The sequence below is a fragment of the Suncus etruscus genome, chromosome 16 (genome assembly GCF_024139225.1).
Source record: "Suncus etruscus isolate mSunEtr1 chromosome 16, mSunEtr1.pri.cur, whole genome shotgun sequence".
Taxonomy (NCBI): domain Eukaryota; kingdom Metazoa; phylum Chordata; class Mammalia; order Eulipotyphla; family Soricidae; genus Suncus; species Suncus etruscus.
In genome coordinates this window covers 32,215,220-32,236,303 of record NC_064863.1, presented here as the reverse complement: position 1 = coordinate 32,236,303, position 21,084 = coordinate 32,215,220, and the positions used below count along the sequence as shown (strand labels likewise).

The 21,084-nt window shown below is 43.0% G+C and overlaps 1 protein-coding gene and 1 non-coding gene across 2 annotated transcripts in view; both read right to left on the bottom strand.

Moving 5' to 3' along the window:
• The window catches only part of PGM2 (phosphoglucomutase 2), a 34,034-nt gene extending 13,279 nt beyond the window's left edge, over window positions 1–20,755 (bottom strand). The window contains exons 1-8 of the mRNA XM_049790130.1: window positions 20,660–20,755; window positions 16,631–16,798; window positions 10,326–10,432; window positions 7,629–7,713; window positions 5,435–5,518; window positions 5,140–5,333; window positions 1,928–2,117; window positions 166–263 (exon numbers count right to left, since the gene is read on the bottom strand). Of these exons, the coding sequence (XP_049646087.1) occupies window positions 166–263; window positions 1,928–2,117; window positions 5,140–5,333; window positions 5,435–5,518; window positions 7,629–7,713; window positions 10,326–10,432; window positions 16,631–16,798; window positions 20,660–20,755 (1,022 nt within the window). The remainder of the gene's footprint in view (window positions 1–165; window positions 264–1,927; window positions 2,118–5,139; window positions 5,334–5,434; window positions 5,519–7,628; window positions 7,714–10,325; window positions 10,433–16,630; window positions 16,799–20,659) is intronic.
• On the bottom strand, window positions 3,206–3,266 carry LOC126033237 (U7 small nuclear RNA). The gene has a single exon (XR_007504355.1). It is a non-coding gene; the product is annotated as a U7 small nuclear RNA (small nuclear RNA).
• Window positions 20,756–21,084: the final 329 nt, after the last annotated feature.

Below are 21,084 nucleotides of genomic sequence, written 5' to 3'. Positions count from 1 at the left end.
GCATCTTGCTCTGTTAAAGGATTTGATAGAAGGTTCAGAGCAAGAAGAATAATATTCAAAATAAATGGGAACTATTTCTAACCAGGTCCAGAAACACCTCACTGCTGACAATCTCTTCTGCTTTATGGCTTTGTTTGTTACTGAGGTGATCCCAGTTCTTGTTACCTGTCTTGTTTTTCTGCCACGGCGAGCCTATCAGCATCTGGGTCATTTGCTAAAATGATTTTGGCTCCAATTTTATCAGCCAACGCAAAAGACAAAGTCTGAGAAAAAAATAAAAAGATTAGGAATATTAAGGATCATCTAAATAAAAAATCATTTTTTTTTTTTTGGTTTTTTTGGGCCACACCCATTTGATGCTCAGGGGTTACTCCTGGCTAAGCGCTCAGAAATTACCCCTGGCTTGGGGGGACCATATGGGATGCCAGAGGATTGAACCGTGGTCCTTCCTTGGCTAGTGCTTGCAAGGCAGACACCTTACCTCTAGCGTCACCTCGCTGGCCCCCCAAAATCATATATATATATTTGGTTTTTGGGCCACACCCAGTGTTCCTTAGGGGTTACTCCTGGCTATCAGCTCAGAAATAGCTCCTGGCAGGCACGAGGGACCATATGGGATACCGGGATTCAAACCAACCACCATAGGTACTGGATCAGCTGCTTGCAAGGCAAACACCGCTGTGCTATCTCTCTGAGCCCCCAAAATCATATTTTTAAGTAGTTTTTTTTTTTTTACAAACATTCAATTCTAGTGCCAAAGAGATAGTACGGTGGGTAGGGTGCATACCTTGCATGCAGCCAAAAATGGGTTTAATTTTCAGCACTGCATTTGGTCCCTGAGCATAGTCCCAGGAGTAAATCCTGAGCACTGCTGGGTGTAGCCCAAATCTCACCATCCTCCCCATCTTCCCAAATCCCGCCCCCCCCAATCAACTCGGTAAGAATAAAAAGATTTCCTCCCCAAAATAAGGTTGAATGTGTTGTCATAATTGTATTTTTTTTCAGGACTAGGAATTAAGTCCAGGTCTTATGCATGCAAGGCATGTGCATATACATTGAATCACATCTATAAGTCTTTACAAGCTGGGTTTTAATTTGGAATTGGTCTTGGCTGCTCACATATTATTTCCTCAACCAGAATACAGTCTATGGAACACCAAAACAGCACTACACCTGATGGTGGGGGCTTCCTGCTTCTGATAGTGTATGTGTGGGGCTAATTCCTTCCTTCAAATAAAGTCAGCCCTGGAAACAAGCCAAAGTACAATTTAACAGCCTCTCTGAATATCACTCTTATCATAATCTTTACCAAGGGTCAAGTACCATCATTCAAATAGCACCTCTTCATAAGCTGAAAGATGCAATTAAGAAACCAAATGTTTGGACTGGACAGAGAGTACAGTGGGACGGCCGACCTGGGTCTGATCTCCAGAATCCCATATGGTTCTCCTAAACCCTGCCATGAGTGAACCCTGAGCGCGCACGCGCGCGCGCACACACACACACACACACACACACACACACACACACACACATGTCATTTTGGGTTCAGCCCTTGTTTTCTGATGCTAAGACATCTCATTTGAAATTTTAGAAACAGCTAACTCATAACTTATATATATAAAATATTTGGGGGTAGCACAGCAACACAGAAAAATCCATTTTGCTGAATCCTAATAGTTCTGACTACAGATTAGAATTTTTTTTTTTTTTTTTTTGGTTTTTGGGCCACGCCCGGCAGTGCTCAGGGGTTACTTCTGGCTGTCTGCTCAGAAATAGATCCTGGCAGGCACAGGGGACCATATAGGACACTGCGATTTGAACCAACCACCCTTGGTCCTAGATCAGCTGCTTGCAAGGCAAACGCCACTGTGCTATCTCTCCGGGCCCCAGATTAGACTTTTAATAACTGAAAAAGTGAAGTTACCAAGACACCTTTACCCTCTTCAGGATTTGGATATTTCACTGTAGGAAACTCTGGGTCTGGATCTTTCTGCTCAGGAACAGGCACAGGAGGAGCAAAGCTGAAAGCCTCGAAGGCTGCCTGCACAAAGGTATGGCCCACACCGTGGACAGACGTGTGCACAAACTTCACCCGAGTCTCCTTGTTCAAATGCCTAGAAACAGACATGAGGCAGAAAATGAGAAATAAATGAGCAGAAGGCTAACAAAACAGGAAAGAATCTGATTCTCAATGGATGAAACCATCGCATAGAAAGAATCATGAAACTAGTGAGTACCTAAGTCCAGCGAAGAAAGGAAAATAGGCTGGAGAGAGGGTTACATCATATCCTTGGGTCCCAGCACTAAATAGTTCTATTGAATTAACTGAAAGAGGCCTTAAGATCCTTCTTAGGAGACCAAAAATAAAAAACAAAGAAAAAAGGAGAAAACTGATGTACTCATCCCAAACATACTTGCTTCCTAGACAGTTAAGGTTCAAAGTTTTACTCTATAGTTATATTAAGCAAATGTAATAATTTCCAAGTTTGGTTTTAGGCTACAGCTCTCACATCTGAAGTGGGACGAAGGAAAAAAAATTGGCTCTGGTTTCAGAGAAGATGCAGAATGGGCTGAAAAGTACCAGCCCACAGCATGCTTCCTCCATGCCTTTCCCTAACAAGCTTTCATTATACGCTTCTAAATGTCCCTTTACCTCTGCAGGCTGTCTTGTCTTACACAGGCTGGCGGAAGCATAGTAACAATCCCTTGTGGCAAAGTGCCACATTCTGAGACTCAATATAAAACCATAATAACCATGAAAATAAAGTAGTCATTGTAGCCTAGGATGTAGGTTCTGTGGTAGGAAACTGTTGTGGGAACCTGGGTTTAATCTACAGAAGGAAAGAAAGGAAGGAGGGAAGGAAAGAGGAAAGAAAGGAAGAAAAGAAGGGAGAGGGGCCAAAGTGGTGGCACAAGTGGTAGGGCGTTTGCCTTGCACACGGACCTTGGTTTGATCCCCGGCATTCGATATGGTCCCCCAAGCCAGGAGCGATTTCCGAGCATACACTCAGGAGTATCCAGGAGTAACCCCTGAATGTCACCAGGCATGGCCCAAAAACCAAAAAAAAAGGAAACAAAACAAAAGAAAGGAGAAAAGGAGGAAAAGGAGGAAAGGGGGAAGGGAAGGAAGACGTGAGAGGAGGAGGAAGGAGGAAGGAAGGAGGAATGATGGAGGAAAAGAGGGAGGAAGGGTGAGTATTGGGGGGGCTTCCAGTAGCAGCCAGAAAGCCTGCTAGATAAATTCTAGAAGAGTTATAACACTAGTGAGTTATTTTTAATTAGAAAAACATAAATGGAAGCATAATAAGAAGTAAAAATTATAAGCTAATAAATATAGAAAAATTGGGGCCGGAGAGATAGCATGGAGGTAAGGCGTTTGCCTTTCATGCAGGTGGTTAGAATCCCGGCATCCCATATGGTCCCCTGTGCCTGCCACGGGTGATTTAGAAAAATGCTGTTAGAATCTTATATCCATCCTTCCTTCTTTCACTAGGAGTAAGCCTTCAGCACCACTGGTTATGGCCCAAGATCCCTCCTTCACCAAAAAAAAAATAAGTATCACAAAAAGTCTAAGTAAAAGTGTCCAAAGGAAAAAGAAAAAACAATCTTTAAAATAAATAAAAGAAAATAAGTAAAGAAACTTCACTTGCCTATAAAGCAAAAAAATATTGACTATCTGTCTTTGTAAGAAAAGTTACTCGGGTCAGACGTCCATCTAACACCATGTACAAAGATCAAATCCAAATGGCTTAAAGATCTTGATATCAGACCCGAAACCATAAAGCATTTAGAAGAACACGTAAAACACTCCATGACATTGAGACTAATGGCATTTTCAAGGAGGAAACACCACTATCCAAACAAGTGTAAGCAGAGATAAACAACTGCGACTACATTAAATTGAGAAGCCTCTGCACTTCAAGGAAACAGTGATTAGGATATAAAGGTCACCCACGAAATGGGAGAAACTATTCACCCAATACCCATCAGATAAGAAACTAACAACTAAGATATACAAGGTTCTAATAAATTTAACAAAAAAAACCTATCTAATCCCATTAAAATATGGAAAAAAGAAAAGAACACACTTCCTCAAAGAAGAAATACATATGGCTAAAAGGCACATGAAAAAATGTTGACATCACTAATCATCAGGGAGTTGCATATCAAAACATCAATGAGGTACCATCTTATGCTGCAGAGACTGGCACACATCACAAAGAACAAGAACAATCACTGCTAGTGTGGATGTGAGGAGAAAGAAACTCTTATTCACTTCTGGTGAGAATGCTGTCTAGTCCAACCTTTCTGGTAAACAATATGGAGATTCCTCAAAAAAACTGGAAATTGAGCCCCATATGATCCAGCTACACACTCCTAGAGATATACCCTAGGAACATAAAAACACAATACAAAAATGCCTTCTGCACACCTATATTCATTGCAGCGTTATTTACAATAGCCAAAATCTGGAAACAACCCATATGCCTGACAACAAATGAATGGCTAAAGAAACTGTGGTACATACACACAATGAAATACTATGCAGCCGTCAAGAAAAATAAAGTCATGAAATTTTCCTATATATGGAAACTATTATGTTGAGTGGAATGAGTCAGAGAGAGAGAGAGAGAGATAGAGATAGACACAGAATAGTTTCAATCATCTGTGAAATTTAAGAAAAATAAAAGATAGTATGGTAATAATATCCACAGACAATAGAGATGAGGTTTTACAGGACTAGCCCATAAGAAGCTTACCACAAGGATTGGTGAGGACAGTTAGAGATATAACTATATCAACAACTATCATGATGATGGTATTGAGTAAGAGAAATAGAATGCCTATCTCAAATATAGGCAGAGGGTGGGGGAGGAGGGAGATGAGGGTCTTTGGTGGTGTGAAGGTTACACTGGTGAAGGTGGGGTGTTTTTTCTATGACTGAAATCCAACTACAAACATGTTTCTAATCATGGTGCTTAAATAAAGATATTAATTCTAAAAAATCAGATGCAGCAATAGCTTATTAATGTTCTTTAATGTGCTCATTAAAAAGAAAACACTGAATCAACATAGGTAGAAATGGGTAGAGTCACATAAACCAACACACAATAGGTGAGTTTACAATCCACTTACCTGTGAAAACAGTACTTTTTCACATCTTCCAAGTAATCTTTGTTGATAGATGCGAGGGGATCATGAAGAAGTGGATTGCCATCCAGACAGGCATCATCCCAAGCCTGTGGCCATGGCTCTAGATTTTCTTCAATAGCTTGAGAGATCCCTTTGTCATGGGGAGAGATGATCTGCGCCCCATTTGCCCAGTAGACCTGGAGAAGGCAGATATTATGCATGAGCAGGAGTCCAGCCTCCTCGTGCTTTAACCTTAAAAGACTAGAATTTCTATGAAAGGACAAACAAGTGGAAATACCTTATAACCATTATCCTGCTTGGGATTGTGAGAGGCGGTTATCATGATGCCAGCACAGAGCTTCAAACGTAAGACTGTGTAGGGCTATAATAGAAGCCAGAAGAAACAATTTCAGAAAGAAAGAAAAAAAAAAAAGGCTATTGAAGAACAAATTCTTTTTTATTTTTTTTTTAATTTATTTTTTTAAATTTTTGGGCCACACTCGGTGACACTCAGGGGTTACTCCTGGCTCTGTGCTCAGAAATCACTCCTGGCTTGGGGGACCATATGGGATGCCTGGGGATCAAACAGCAGTCTGTCCTGGGTCAGCCTAGTGCAAGGCAAATGCCCTACCGCTGCACCACTGCTCCCTTTGAAGATCAAATTCTTGTCCTCATGCATGAACTCCATCACTAAGCCTCATCCCTGGCCCTATTGTCTTCTCGTTCTCTCTTCTTCCTGGCAGAGCTAAAAAACCTCTCCAAAGAGATGATCTAATCCTCAATAGTACATTCCTGCAAAATTCTGCTGCTTAAAGATCCAGTATCTCCTTTCCCACTGCTTTCTCAGCTACTCCTCTTTTTCCTGTTTGCTTTTCACTAATTTAAAATGTAATTTATGGCATGTTTGCCACCAATGAGCTTCATCTCCAGACCTCAATCCCACCCCCTCCATATGCATTTAAGAAAAAATGAATGGGGCCAGAGTGATTGTACAGTGGGTTGATTGTCTTGCATGTGGCTGACCCAGGTTTAATCCCAGGCATCCCATATGGTTCCTCCACCGAGCACCACCAGGAGTGATTCTTGAGTGCAGAGCCAGGAGTAGCCCCTGAGCTCTGGGTAACTGCTCCCCATTCCCCCAACCCCTCCCCCCACCCACAAGGGAAAGAAAAAAGATGGAAAAATATGTGAGTGTTCTTAAGGTTTGTCCACTTGTCTCTCATGGGGTTAAACATCCTCTCTTTATTTATGCTGAGGCTCATCTCTTCCAGCTTCCCTCTCCACGTGGAGAGATGGCTGGGTTACTCCCCCAAGGCTATCTAGGAGTCCTATACACACAGGAAATCAATGTGTTCAGCATTTCCTTAGACTTACTCACATTCTGTGCCTGGAGAAAAGGAAAGGAGAAAGCTATGCCCAATATGGGGAATGAGCCGAATAACTCATTTCACATCCCTGATATAAGAATAACAGCCCTGACACTAATATACTAGAGAGAACCAAGAGTGCTTGCAATGTGGTGATTTTCCCATCAAACATGAAATGATACTTTTATGTGAGTCAGTACCTGCAAGGAATTGCTGTATCATCTCCTGTGCACTATTGAGAGGAATCAAAAAGCTAGTAAGTTATGTCCCTTGCATTTATACCCTCTCATTGTTCCTTGATGTAAGCAACTGTATCTGAATCATGTTTTGTGTGTGTGTGTGTGTGTGTGTGTGTGTGTGTGTGTGTGTGTGTGTGTGTGCGCGCGCTTGGGAGGTTATTCCTGGCTCTGCACTCATGAATTACTCCTGCTAGATTTAGAGGACCATATGGGGATGCCAGGGTTAAACATGGGTCAGCCACATGCAAGAAAAGAATGCTAGCTACTGTACTATTTCTCCAGTTCTACATTCTAAAAGCATAAAAACCTTAATATTTAGCTTTATGATTAGCTGCTTCCTAATTAGAGCTGGGAGGGAAAAAAATTAAAGAATGACAAATCGAATGAAAACAAATGAGAAAAAGGAAACACATTTTGCTAAAATTACCTAAAATAGTCCCTGAAAGCAAACCAAAAATATTGCACTTAAAAAACCAAACAAGGGGCCGGGCGGTGGCGCAAGAGGTAAGGTGCCTCCCTTGCCTGCGCTAGCCTTGGACGGACCGTGGTTCGATCCCCCGGCGTCCCATATGGTCCCCCAAGCCAGGAGCGACTTCTGAGCGCATAGCCAGGAGTAACCCCTGAGCGTTACCGGGTGTGGCCCAAAAACCAAAAAAAAAAAAAAAAAAAAACCAAACAGGGCCAGAGATAGTTCAATGGGCAGGGTGCTCACCTTAAGCAATCCCCAGCATCTCATATGGTGCCCCAAGCACCATCAGGAGTAATTTTTGAGCACAGAGCCAAGAGTAAGCCCTGAGCACTGCCAGATGTGTTTAAAAAAAAAAAATCCAGCTAAGTGACATCCCCAAACTCATAAAAGGCAATCATAAAGAAAAAGGCTACTCACCACAAATGGGGTTGGGGTTATGTCAGAAAAGAGGTACACAGGAACGCCTTGAGTGATAAATGTAGTTGCAGCCAGTCGGGCAAATCTGGAGAGGAAGAGAATGGGGAGAAGAGCAGAGCAGGCTGTCAGGAAAAGGGAGGCAGATTCCCTCCACTTCTTTATTTTGTTTTTGGGTCACACTGGTGGTAATCAGGGGTTATGCCTGGCTATGCGATCAGAAATGGCTCCTGGCTGGGGGGACCATATGGGACTCCGGGGATCGAACCGAGGTCTATCCTGGATCAGCCATGTGAAAGCAAACACCCTACCACTGTGCCACCGCTCTGGCCCCTCTCTCCACTTCTTTAGTTGTCGTGTAGCCCCCAGATCTAGGAACACAGCCACTTTGTCATTCTACTCTACATTCTATTCTATTCTATTCTATTCTATTCTATTCTATTCTATTCTATTCTATTCTATTCTATTCTATTCTATTCTATATTCTTTCTACATTGCACGGAGCATTAAAGCCAGAGGGGCTCAACCATCCCACACGCTTGTTTTACAGAACTGGGGCTGCAGTGGAAAGAGAGCAGATGACTTACTCCAAATCCAAAGGCCAACTGGCAGCTGAACCAGGCCTGGGCCCACACTAAGGGGGCACCCAGCAGTTTGGGTTGCGTAGGGAATAGGGTAAGGTGCTGTTGGCACCTACTGAAGAGAGTCAGAGAAGCAGCGGAACCACAATGAAGAAGGGCCCAGCAGGCTGTAAAGCACTATCAACAGCATAGAGATGAGCCACCTGCTCTAAAGCAACCATGTCAGGCTCACACCACAGAGGCTGGCATCAGCTAGGGGCCTTGTGGGAAAGACCTGGCACACTGGTAAGTGGATGTCATATGCATATGACATATAAACTCTCCTGCTCTACTCAGCTCATAAAAGAAGATTCACTGTGTGACATTTTTGACATTTTTCTCATCTTCTACAGCAACTGGCTTAGGGAAGGACATGAAACACTGCATCAAATCATTCTTCCTGCCTGAGGCAAAATAGTTCATTACAATAATGGTGTGATTTATGTTTCATGAGAACACTGTGCACAGTATGATTGAACTACATGTTCATTCTCTCCCCAAATATTCTGCTGCTTCACTGAACACTATGTTGTGAACAGAAGGAGGAAGAGTTCGAGATTTTCAGTGCAACTGTTCAAATCCCAAGGATCTCTAAGAATACAAGAATGACTTAGACCCTCCCATCGCCCCCAAATGCCCTTATAGAGTTATAAAAAATGAAAACTTTTTGGGGCTGGAGCAATAACACAGTGGTAGGGTGTTTTTGCCTTGCATGCAGCTGATCCAGGGTGGATGGTGGTTCCAATCCTGGCGTCCTGTATGGTCCACCAAGCCAGAAGCTGAGTGTCACAGGGTGTGGCCCCAAAACCAAAAACCAAAAGTGGAAAAAGAAAACTTTTGCAACAGAATTTCAGTACAAATTTGGTTAAAATCCAAACTATTCATTGGGCAACAAAGAGATTACTTTTACCCTCATGAAATAGCTATGGAGCAGTCAGTATTTTAAGCCTGTAAAGAGATGCTAAAGTGCATGTGATATATACGTGACACTTACCAAACAGATTATAATGGACTCAGAATTCTATGTGTTCTCTGGATCTCTGATGCTCGGACTATTGCTAATGTTCCCCCACACATATTTAAAATCAGAAGATTAAAGAGCCAATAAACACTTCTTTAGGTAAAATTCTGAAACAGCAACAGTTACCAGCTCTTAGAAAAGAGCCATTTACCCATCACCAAACTTTATCAAAGACCAATTTAATATCTCAGTTGTGATCCCACGTTGTACTGTGTATTGTGAACAATACAGAAATATACTGGCCTCAAAAAAAAAAAAAAAAAACCCGGAGAGATAGCACAGCGGCGTTTGCCTTGCAAGCAGCCGATCCAGGACCAAAGGTGGTTGGTTCGAATCCCGGTGTCCCATATGGTCCCCCGTGCCTGCCAGGAGCTATTTCTGAGCAGACAGCCAGGAGTAACCCCTGAGCAATGCCGGGTGTGGCCCAAACCCCCCCCCCCCAAAAATATATATATATATACTGGCCTCCACTCCATCTTAATCCTTTAAAATTTTGCTACTTGAACCACAAATCCACATGAAATTAAAAATATCTAAAATTTTGAGAAAATTTTTGTCTTTTTTTTTTTTTTTTTTTAAGTTTTTGAACCATACCCAGTGGGTCTCAGGGGTTACACCTGGCTCTGTGCTCAGGAATCACTGGGAAACGATATGGGATACCAGGGATAAAATCCACGATGGCCACATGCAAGGCAAACACCTTGTCTGCTATACTATCACTCCAGCCCCACTTTAAGAAAATTTTGCATCTCAAAGGCCATAGCATGACATATCAGAAACTTAGTTGATGGTGATGATAAAAGAGCTGAAGGATGTGTGGACCATAAGCAGAGTCAGCCTTAAGTTGATTCATCTGAAGATAAATAAAATTGCACAATACACCAATACACTCACAATAAAGTCCCCCTGTTTAATCAGTGACCCTTTTTGTATGCCTGAAACTCAATTGTGAATCATTTTTTTAACTTTGCATTCAATGATTAAAAAATATTTATATATGGTTATATATATTTTAGGTCAATAAATTAATTTATTCTACTCTTAGAAAATTTTCAATACCTTCTGCTGTTGCCTCCACTTGCGGGGTGAGCTCGAGCATCAAAACTGATCACAACGCCTCTTTGCTTCAGATCACTGAACTGCTTCTCCAGGTATTTGCAAAATCCCTATAAGTTTCCAAGAATAAAAAAAAAAGTACACTTATTTAAATATATCATATATAGAGCCACATAAAGTGGTCATATTTTTTCTTTTCCCCTCTTATAGTAAAGAGAGGAAAAATTCCTCTATGATTAAATACACTTAAGTGTAAAAGAAACAGAGTTTATTGTCTGTCTATATATATCATACACTGTACTGTATAGTATGTCTACTTTATAGTTCAACTTTGTGAAGAAATTCCATTTTACAGACAGGAAAATTGCAAGGCTCAGTGACTTGCCCAGTTTCATGAACGGAAGTACCAGGACCTGAATTTCTGCCTGGGCGTGGGCAGAGATGATTCTGAGCGGGAGTGAAAAGTACATGTAGGGGCCAGAGCGATAGTACAGTGGGTAGGGCAATTGCCTTGCATGCAGCTGGGTTGATATAAAGCACAAATATGGTCCCCCAAGCCCACCAGGAGTGATCTCTGAGCGGAATGCTAGAAATAACCCCTGAGCACTGCTGGGTGTGACCCAGAAACCAAGTAAAAGGTACCAGAGAGAATTAAAAGTAAAGTGATATGTGTGGTATCCCTTCAGTAACAGTACTGCAAACCATGGTGTCTAAAAGGAAAATAAAGAGAGAGAAAGAGAGAAGAGAGAGAAGTATCTGGAGAATAGGAGGGAAACTGGGGACATTGGTGGCAGGAAATGTACACTAGTGAAGGGATGTGTGTTGAATTGCTGAATTATATGACTGAAACTCAATTATCAACAACTTTTTTTGTTTGTTTTTGGGTTATACCCAGTGGCGTTTAGGGGTTACTCCTGGCTCTGCGCTCATAAGTCGCCCCTGGCAGGCTCGGGGGACCATGTGGGATGTTGGGATTCAAACCACCATCCATCCTGGATTGGCTGTTTGCAAGGTAAATGCCCTACTGCTGTGCTATCACTTTGGCCCCATATCAACAACTTTTTAATTATGTATCTCACAATGACTTACAGTGATTTAATTTTTTTAAATGCATTTTTCCAGGCTAAACATATTTTTTTAAAAAGGAAGGCTAAAGTGAGAGTACAGAGGGTAGGGTGCTTGCCTTGCATGCAGCCAACCCAGGTTTGATCCTCAGTATCCTATATGGTCTCCCTAGCTCGCCAGGAGTAATACCTGAGAGTAGAGCCAGGAGTAATCCTTAAGCAAAGCTATGTGTGCTGCCCCCTCAAATAAAACCCAAATCAAGCAAAAAAAAACAAAAAACAAAAAACAAAAAAAAAACAAACAAAAAACAAAAAAACACTTTCTTAAAGTATCCGGGGAGTGGGGGAGGGCCTAGGGTTGTTTAGTGGTCAAAGACCCATCCTACATGTGTGGGGCCTCTATTTTGATCGGTGGCACTATCCCACACACCGAGAACCACCCCTGTAGCTCTGAGTATGAGAGGCCCACAACCATAAAAGGTGCCATTGGTCCCACACTTCAAGCAACTGTGTATGAGTCATGAGCATGCACACACCCACACCCAACAACAAAATGGGAAGGAGGGGGAGCATATAGAAGGCTGTGGACATGGCTCAGTGCTGGAGCACTTGCCTTGCATATGCGAGGTCTGATTTGAGCCCTGGAACTATGTGGTCCCACTGGCACTGCTGGGAGCAATCCCCTAGCACCACACTGGAAAGAGCTTCCAAACATCACAGAGGATGGCCCCAAACTACAAAAAAGGAGAAGCCCATGGAACCTATGAGTTTGTACTTCTCTCTGCTACTAGAAGCAAGTCAAACTTTGCTTAATGGTTTAGTGCAGTGGTGGGCAACCTTTTTTTTCAACTGAGCCAAATCTTGCCAAAACCACAATTGAAATTTATTTTGAGGGCCACATTTTTAAAACCAAAAATACATAAGATGGTACACTGTTTTTAGTTTCAATAAGTTTTTACTGAGAATATTCTGCATGCAAGTATCACACAGGGCGAGCACTGACAGAGGCTAGGAGCAGAGTTCTGACTCCGGGAGCGGCCGCCCAGCACACAGAAGAGCCGCATGTGGCTCGAGAGCTGTGGCTTCCCAACCACTGGTTTAGTGCATTGTATTTTCCCATCTGAAATAGGAGTTGAAACAAGTACCTACTGCCAAGGCTCAGGAGGATTATAGAATTCATGAGATACCTACCAAGTGTGAAACAGAGCAACAGTATAATGGGTAGCATGTTTGCCTTGCATGTAGCTGACCTGGGTTTGATCCTGGCAACCCATATGGTGCCCTGAGCTTGCCAGGAGTAATTTCTGAATTAGTGGCAGGAGTAACCCCAGAGCCACTAGGTATGGCCCCAAAACAAACAAATAAACACAAAATCCTGGAGAAACAAATATTGAACATTCAACCTTTAGGATGCTCTCCTCTGTGTCTGTTGTTTGTATTGTGGTTTTTCCTTCAAATCCTTCTTTCTTTCTTTACTTTAGTTCTGAAATTTCTGGTTCTACATAGGAAAGCATTTGACATTTCTGCCTATTCTAATAATAGCAGGTCAAAGAAAATCCACTTGGTAGATTTTGACAATGAACAGCTCTAAACCCATTTGTCTCAAACTGTTCTGTGTCTGGCAAGGATTCCTTGTAGGGGTCTCTAAATCCGGGCTTAGCTGACCACACAAATAGGGTCAAAAATTACCTAGACATGAAGGAACAGACAACACATGTGTGGGTTCAGGAGATCACATCAGTATGAAATAAGGAAGACTAAAAACCAGTGAACTTTGAATTCATTTAGATTAGTAAATAAAATAGGTTTTATTACAGATCAAAGAGGATTCTGGTGGATTGGGCAATAACGATAATTTGTATTACTTCACTTGGCCTGAAGGAAGTTTATGATAGCTACAACTTCATTGAAAAGAAACCTAGAACCTTGCTTTTATTAATGTTTTGTTTTAAAGCCACACCTCTTGGTGCTCAGGGGACCATAAGTGCCAGGGATTGAACCTGCATCTCCTGCATGCAAAGCCTGGGTTCTAGTCCCGTGGGCTCCCTCCACCACACCTTTCATTCATCTCAATAACTTCACAGTAGAGTAGCAGTACCAACCTAAAATGCTTTTCTTTTTTCCTTTTTACTCTGTGGGAAAAAATGTCATTTGGGCAGGTCTTTGGTGTATGTATGACTAAAAGAAATATGAACACATACATAAGGTTTTATGTGTCCTCCTGAATGTACTCAGTTGTCTCACACAAATGCTTCTATCAATGACATCATCTGTTCCCTGTCTCCATTTAATTCTGCTGTGGCCCCAATATTTCAATGACATTAAATGATAATGAGAGACATTAAAGCATTCAGCCTCTACCCCAAATAAACAAACAGTGAATGAATAAGCCCACCTTGCCAAGGTGGCCCATGAGGTGTTAAGAGCAGCAGAGCTGACATGACCTCATTGACAATGCTCCCACATCAGGTCTGTGAGTAGAAGACATGAGTTATGTCAGATTTAATAGGGTGATACGTTACACAGTCGAGAGTTGGAAAAGAGACTGTTATGCAACAGCACAATTCCATAAACTTGAGCAAGATTCCCAAGCTCACTCTATTCTAAGCCTTCCTTCCCTCCAGCAAGATCTCAGGAAGCCCAAGACTTAACAGGAAGCTGTGGCCATCAGTTTCCAGGGAAACTGTCCTCTGATGAAGAAGGATTTCCTAATTAGGGAATTGCCAGAATGTGGTCAACTCTACCTTTTATGCTCCCAGGTTCTTGTAAAATACCTGTAAACAGATTTAGTCACTTTATAAGAAATTCCCTCCCACTCCCTAAAATTAAAGCAATGGTCATTTTGTTTTGTGGCCACATTCAGCTGTGCTCAAGGGTTACTCCTGACTCTGCACTCAGGAATCAACACCTGGTGGGTTTGGGAGACCATACGGGATGGCAGTAACTGAACCTGGGTCAACCACGAGCAACCACCCTATCTGCTGAACTATTGCTCTGCCCCTGCAACATTCATTTTTTGTTTTATGGGTTTTTTGGGGGGGATGGGGAGATGACACCCAGTAGTATTCAGGGCTTATTCCTTACTCTATGCTCAGGGATTTCCCAGTGGAGTTCAGAAGATAATGTGTGGTGCTAGGGATCAAACCCAAGTTGACTACTTGGTGAGGGCCCAGTGCCTCAAATTCTGTACTATCTCTTCAACCCTGAAGCAATGTTTGCTTTTAATAAATCTAAGTAGCTGAAGAAACAGAATAATATATTGTGCTTCATTTATTCTATAAAAAGAACTTTTGATACTCAGCGAGAACTTGTTTGCCTTTGTCAAAGATTTTATCTCTAAGTTTTGCAAGTTGAGCCTAACTCTGAGAGCAAAATTCAGAAATGAAGGTAAGGGAACTTGGCAACAATTTTCACCCAGACTATTAATTCAAATCAAATAGAATTGGCTCTTGGTTATTCTGGAAGCTTAAATAGCTTTCTTAGGCCTGTACAACTTTTATAGACCATAAAAGGCAGCCAGTTGAGTTGCTGGATTTTCACTGGAATGGAAGCTTCATGAGGGGCTTTTAGTGACTATTGTATTCTAACTGCTGACACACAGCAGATATTCAATCTCTGCTACATGATTGAATGAGTGACAGGCTGCATTTAGAAACAAGTATAACCAAACCAAAGAGCAACTGCCTACCTCTAGGAAAAAATACTCATTGTAAGAAATGAGTCCGCCCAAAACAAAGGGAGTCTGTGGTTACATTACTGAAACAAAGGCCCTTTAAGTGAATCTAAGACCTGAGACACTTACTTGAGCAAAACCAAAACCTAAGCCTAGAAAGTACCTTTAGATGCATAGTTAAGCAAACCAAAACCTAAGCATGAAAAGGTTTAAGGTTAAGAAACGGAAGCTAGGGGCAGCCAGAGAGATAGTACAAGTGCTTGTCTTGCATAAAACAAACAGGAGTAAGACCTGAACATAGCAGAGTGTGGCCCCCAAAACAAAACAAAACAAAAAAATAGAAGTTACCATTATTCCTTGCTACACTGAGTACAATAGTCATAATATGGAATCAAACTCCCAGGACCCCAAAACACGATAAGTGGGGTCAAAGAGATAGTACAATGGGTAAGGCACTTACTTGCCTTGTATGTAGCAATCGAATTCAATCCCTGGCATCCTATATAATCCCTCAAGCACCACCAGGAGTGATACCTGAGCAAAGAGTCAGGAATAACCCCTGAGCACTGCAGGTGGTGGTCTAAAAAAGCCAACCCGAACAAACAAACAAACAAAAAAACCCAAACAGATAAATGAATAGTGAATGCAGCAGCAAGGAATGATGAAATTATATAATTCACTGAAACTTGGATGGAACTGAAGAATATCATGTCAGAAGACAAATTCAAAAGGACAAATAAAGATGATCTCACTTAGCTCTATTATATAGAATAACTGGACAGGGAATGCAAGATATTAAAGAGTGGAAAACCCCTTGGCCACAGATTAGAGAAATGAGGACAGAGAAGGAAAGAAATTTAGGGGGAATCCAAGAAGAGGGGTCGGAAGATAACAGTGTCAGAGGCCAGGGGCTTGAGCACATTGGTAGTATGGAAGTGAGGTTATCTATCTATCTATCTATCTATCTATCTATCTATCTATCTATCTATCTATCTATCTATCTATCTATCTATCTATCATCTATCTATCAATCTATCATTATCTACTCTCATCTATCTATCTATATGTAAGTATATGTGTGTATAAATATACAATATGTGTGTATAAACCACAAAGCCATCAATACTGAACCAAGAGACCCAAACTACAACAACAAAACCTAAAAATGTGCCTGTCAAGGAGGCAGACTTTGGGGTGGGAGGGAACCTGAGGACACTGGTGAAGGGAAGCTGACACTGGTGGTGGTAGAACACTGCATGCCTGAATCCCTATGATGATCAACTTTGTAAATCATGGTGCCTTAATTAAAAAAGGTAAAAAAAAAAAAAAAGCCTAAAAATAGCCAATCACAGACAACTAGGCTTTTCCCAATTAAGGCAACTGCCTTGGCACCACCTCTTCCCTATAGATCTCCCTTGAATCTTATGAGAGAAGCACTTCAAAAACTGTTAGTTTGATGCAGATGGATTCAACTAAGTTTGTATTCTAATAAAAAGTCTTAAAATTTTTAATATGCCTTTGTTCATCCTTGAACACTGGCAACATGTTGAGTCTGAGAATCATAAGGTTACCTGTGTGGTCTGGATGATGGTCAAGTCATTCATCTGTGAAATTCCTGGTCCCATAGCAGCTCGAAGGCCAGCTGTCCCAAATTCCATCCGAGACCCAAAACATTTCTGTAGTTCTTCCTTATTACCTTCAGCAACAAGTTGTTTTACAATCTCCAACGTTAAAGAATTCTGCAAAACAGATACATCGAATGCAGTGAGATTAATAAAAGACGAAAAATCAGAAATAATGAAAAAATAAAACTACAAGTACATAGGGTGCTTGCCATTGCATAATTGACCCAGGTTTGATCTTGATATCCCATATGGTCAGTCCCTTGAGCCCATTAGAAGTGATCCCAGAGCTCTGATCACTGCCAGGTATGGCCACAGAACCAAAATAAATACATTTCATTCAATAAAAACTGCTTAAAAATGTTTAATTAAAACCCACATAAGAAAAAAAAAACCCACTTAAGAGGGGCCGGAGAGATAGCATGGAGGTAAGGTGCTTGCCTTTCATGCAGAAGGACAGTGATTCAAATCCCGGCATGCCATATGGTCCCCAGAGCCTGCCAGGGGTGATTTCTGAGCATAGAGCCAGGAGTAACCCCTGAGCACAGCCGGGTGTGACCCAAAAAAAACAAAACAAAACAAAACTCACATAAGAGCTGGAGACAATACAGTGGGAAAGGGATTAAACCAAGGGTTAGTCCCCAGCATCCCATATGGTCCCCTTGACTCTACCAAGAATCATTCCTTTTTGTTGTTGTTGGTTTTTGGGCCACACACAGTGATGCTCAGGGGTTACTCCTGGCTATGTGCTCAGAAATAGTTCCTGGCTTGGAGGACCAAATGGGATTCCAGGGGATCGAACCTCGGTCTGTCCTAGGTTAGCGCATGCAAGGCAAGCACCCTACCGCTTGCACCACCACTCCGGCCCCTCTACCAGGAATAATTCTTGAGCTCAGATCCAGGTGTAAATCTTGAGCACTACCAGGTGTGGCCCCCAAAACAAAAATAAATTAAAACCCGCAATAATTCAAGGGGCTGGAGCAGTGGTACAAGCCATAAGGCGTCTGCCTTGCCTGTGCTAGCCTAGGACAGACCACAGTTCGATCCCCCAGCTTCCCATATGATTCTCCAAGCCAGAAGCAATTTCTGAGCGCATAGCCAGGAGTAACCCCTGAACGTCACCAGTGTGGCCCAAAAACAAAAATAAAATAATTCTAACCTACATGATGTATGTTTAATAACAGAAGTCATAAATATGATATACAGATATGCACACAACTATGTTTTTTACTTTGTTGCTGACCAATCAGCTTGTCAGGCATCTTCAAGAAAGGATTTAGGTCTAGGAAGTCAAGGACAAAAAAACCTCGAGATTTAAGACAAGACTAGTGTGCTGAGAAAATGACAAGACACAAGAGGTAACATCACAGTCACACTAGATATAGAGATTCTTTGGGTCACGGTATGAATCGGACAATTGGCCTCTAATAATAATAAAAAAACAAATTGCCTGGGAGCAACCAAAGGGCACAGCATAATAAAGAAGTCAAGAGAGAAGCAAAGATCAGAAGGAACCATGGGGCGTGAACAGAGCTGGAGATGGCAGAGTGCAGAGGACACAAACAACACCTCATAGCCCTCAAGAGTAGATTAATGCTAAATGCTTTGGGCAAGTGAGTGGTTACTAATTTGGTGCCTGTCTCAAACCAGAGAACAGAGAGGAGACCATAAGAAAGAGGTAGAATGGGGCCGGAGAGATAACATGGAAGTAGAACATTTGCCTTGCATGCAGAATATTGGTGGTTCGAATCCCGGCATCCCGTATGGTCCCTTGAACCTGCCAGGAACGATTTCTGAGCATAGAGCCAGGAGTAACCCCTGAGTGCTGGTGGGTGTGACCCCTCCCCCCCAAAAAAAGAGTTAGAATGATGGGAATGTTGCACTGGTGAAGGGGGGTGTTCTTTATAGGACTGAAACCCAACTACAATCATGTTTGTAATCAAATTGTATAAAGATATTAAAAAGTTAAAAATAAGGGCCCGGAGAGATAGCACAGCAGTGTTTGCCTTGCAAGCAGCCGATCCAGGACCAAAGGTGGTTGGTTCGAATCCCGGTGTCCCATATGGTCCCCCGTGCCTGCCAGGAGCTATTTCTGAGCAGACAGCCAGGAGTAATCCCTGAGCACCGCCGGGTGTGGCCCAAAAAAACAAAAACAAAAAAAAAAGTTAAAAATAAATGAGGTAGAAACGATAAAGTAAACATCAGAGGGTACCAGCATCCTCTTTCATTACAGAAGGTGGGTTACCGGCACTCCCTAGCAAATACACCAAGTTGTGAGCAATCAAATATTAATGTTTTTTCCAGGGGGAACTATTTTAGAAAGAGTAACTTCCCAGCTAGCACTTCAAAGCATTCTACCCACTGTCAGTTTTACTAATCTGTCAGAAAAGGAAACATTCTCCTTCCCTCAGGAATTTCCGGGGGAAAAAAAGAGCAAAGCCCAATGGGGCAGGAGCGGTGGCACAAGTGGTAGGGCGTTTGCCTTGCCTGCGCGAACCTAGGACAGATTTCGGTTCAATCCCCCAGCGTCCAATATGGTTCCCCCAAGCCAGGAGCAATTTCTGAGCGAATAGCCAGGAGTAACTCCTGAGCGTCACCGGGAGTGGCCCAAAACAAAACAAAACAAAACAAAACTTTAAGAAAAAAACATCCGGGCCCGGAGAGATAGCACAGCAGCGTTTGCCTTGCAAACAGCCGATCCAGGACCAAAGGTGGTTGGTTCAAATCCCGGTGTCCCATATGGTCCCCTGTGCCTGCCAGGAATTATTTCTGAGCAGACAGCCAGAAGTAACCCCTGAGCACTGGCGGGTGTGACCCAAAAACCAAAAAAAAAAAAAAAAAAAAAAAAAATCCAAGGCCCTTGCATAGACCTATAAGGAATTTCACTTATGGGCTCAAGCTGGCAGGGATCCAAATGTCTTCACTCTTTCCATAGATGTGTAAGTATCTGCTACGTAGTACCCAAGTAAGCCTGTATTATCCCAGGATGGTAGGCAGAGTAGATGGAACCAGATCCATCATTTCCTGGGAGGAGGGGCAGTTCAGAATGGAAACAGAGACAACCCACCACCACCGTCACCACCACCACCACCACCACCCTAGTTCAAGATTTATTAAACATATCTCCAAGCACAACTGAAGTGCTGGGGCTCCTCTCTGGTCCAGTGTGAGCTAGCAGGCCTCGGGCCTCAGAAATCAGCCCCAGGGTAAAGAATGAGGGGCTTTAAAAAAAAAAAAAAGCAAACCTGTCAACAAGTTCTTGTTTGGCCTTTGGGACAATCGAGCAGCGATGAAGGAACAAATGAGAGAAAGAACTTAACTTACTCTGCGGAGCTAGGAATAGGCCTCTCCAGGTAAAGCACATACATGTAAGTTCAAACCGGGAACGTTGGTAAGAGGAGGAGAAACAAGTTCAGCAGCTGGGAGCAGACAGGGAGGATCTGGAGAGAACAAAGCAGAAGGAATAGGCAAGAGAGATGGAACAGGTGGGCAGTGAGAAGCTCCTACTCCAGGTAGCAGGGAGAGTGCTGGAGAGGTGCAAACTGAGTCCCACTTTCCCTCTTTGAGTGGAAGAAAGTGATGAGAAACAAAGCAAGTGCTGTTAATTGTCACCCAGGGGTTCTCTCTCATCTCAGCAAAATCCGGGAACCTCCTGAAACTGGAGTGCCAGAGAGAGGGGAGCTGCTTTTTAGCCCCAAACACTCAGGAGAAGGGGTGGGTGGGTGGGAAGGCAGCTGTGCCAAAGACCCAGATGGGAAACCAGGAGGATGCACAGTCTGCAGCTGGAACCAAGAGCGATCAGAGTGACAGCGGGCTTGCACACGTGCCAGAATTGCACAGCCGGGTCCCAGGTTCGAGCCCCGGGCCTTGCAAACCTTGCAAAACCCGGGTTGGGTTTGCAAACCGGGGTAGGCCTCCTGCATGGGGAAAACAGGCCAATACAAAGGTGACACGGCAGGCACCTTGGTGGACACTCACCTTGTCCCATCGCAGCCACCGGGACACCTCCTGCTCCAGCCGGGGATCCATGCGGGTTTCCACGCCTTCCGGAGACGCCCCTGCCGCTGCCGCCATCCCTCGTTCCCAGAGCCCAGGTTCGTTCGACTGAGCTGCTTTTTCCGGCAAGGCCGAGAGAGGGGAGGAGAGGGCGGGGAAAAGCCGAGGAGGAGCCAATCCGAGTGCGAGGAGAACCACAACCCCGCCCCTGGACACGCCCCTCGGGGCTGGGGCGGGGCCGCAGGCTGGAGAAGCGGAGGCGGAGCTGCTGAATAGGCCTCTGCTAGATCCAAGGTCAGAGGTCACCTCCAGGCGGTGACAATTTGCCACCTGAGCTCTTTTTATTTATTTACTTATTTATTTTTAAATTTTATTTCAAGAAAATGCTTAGTTGACATCACTGATCA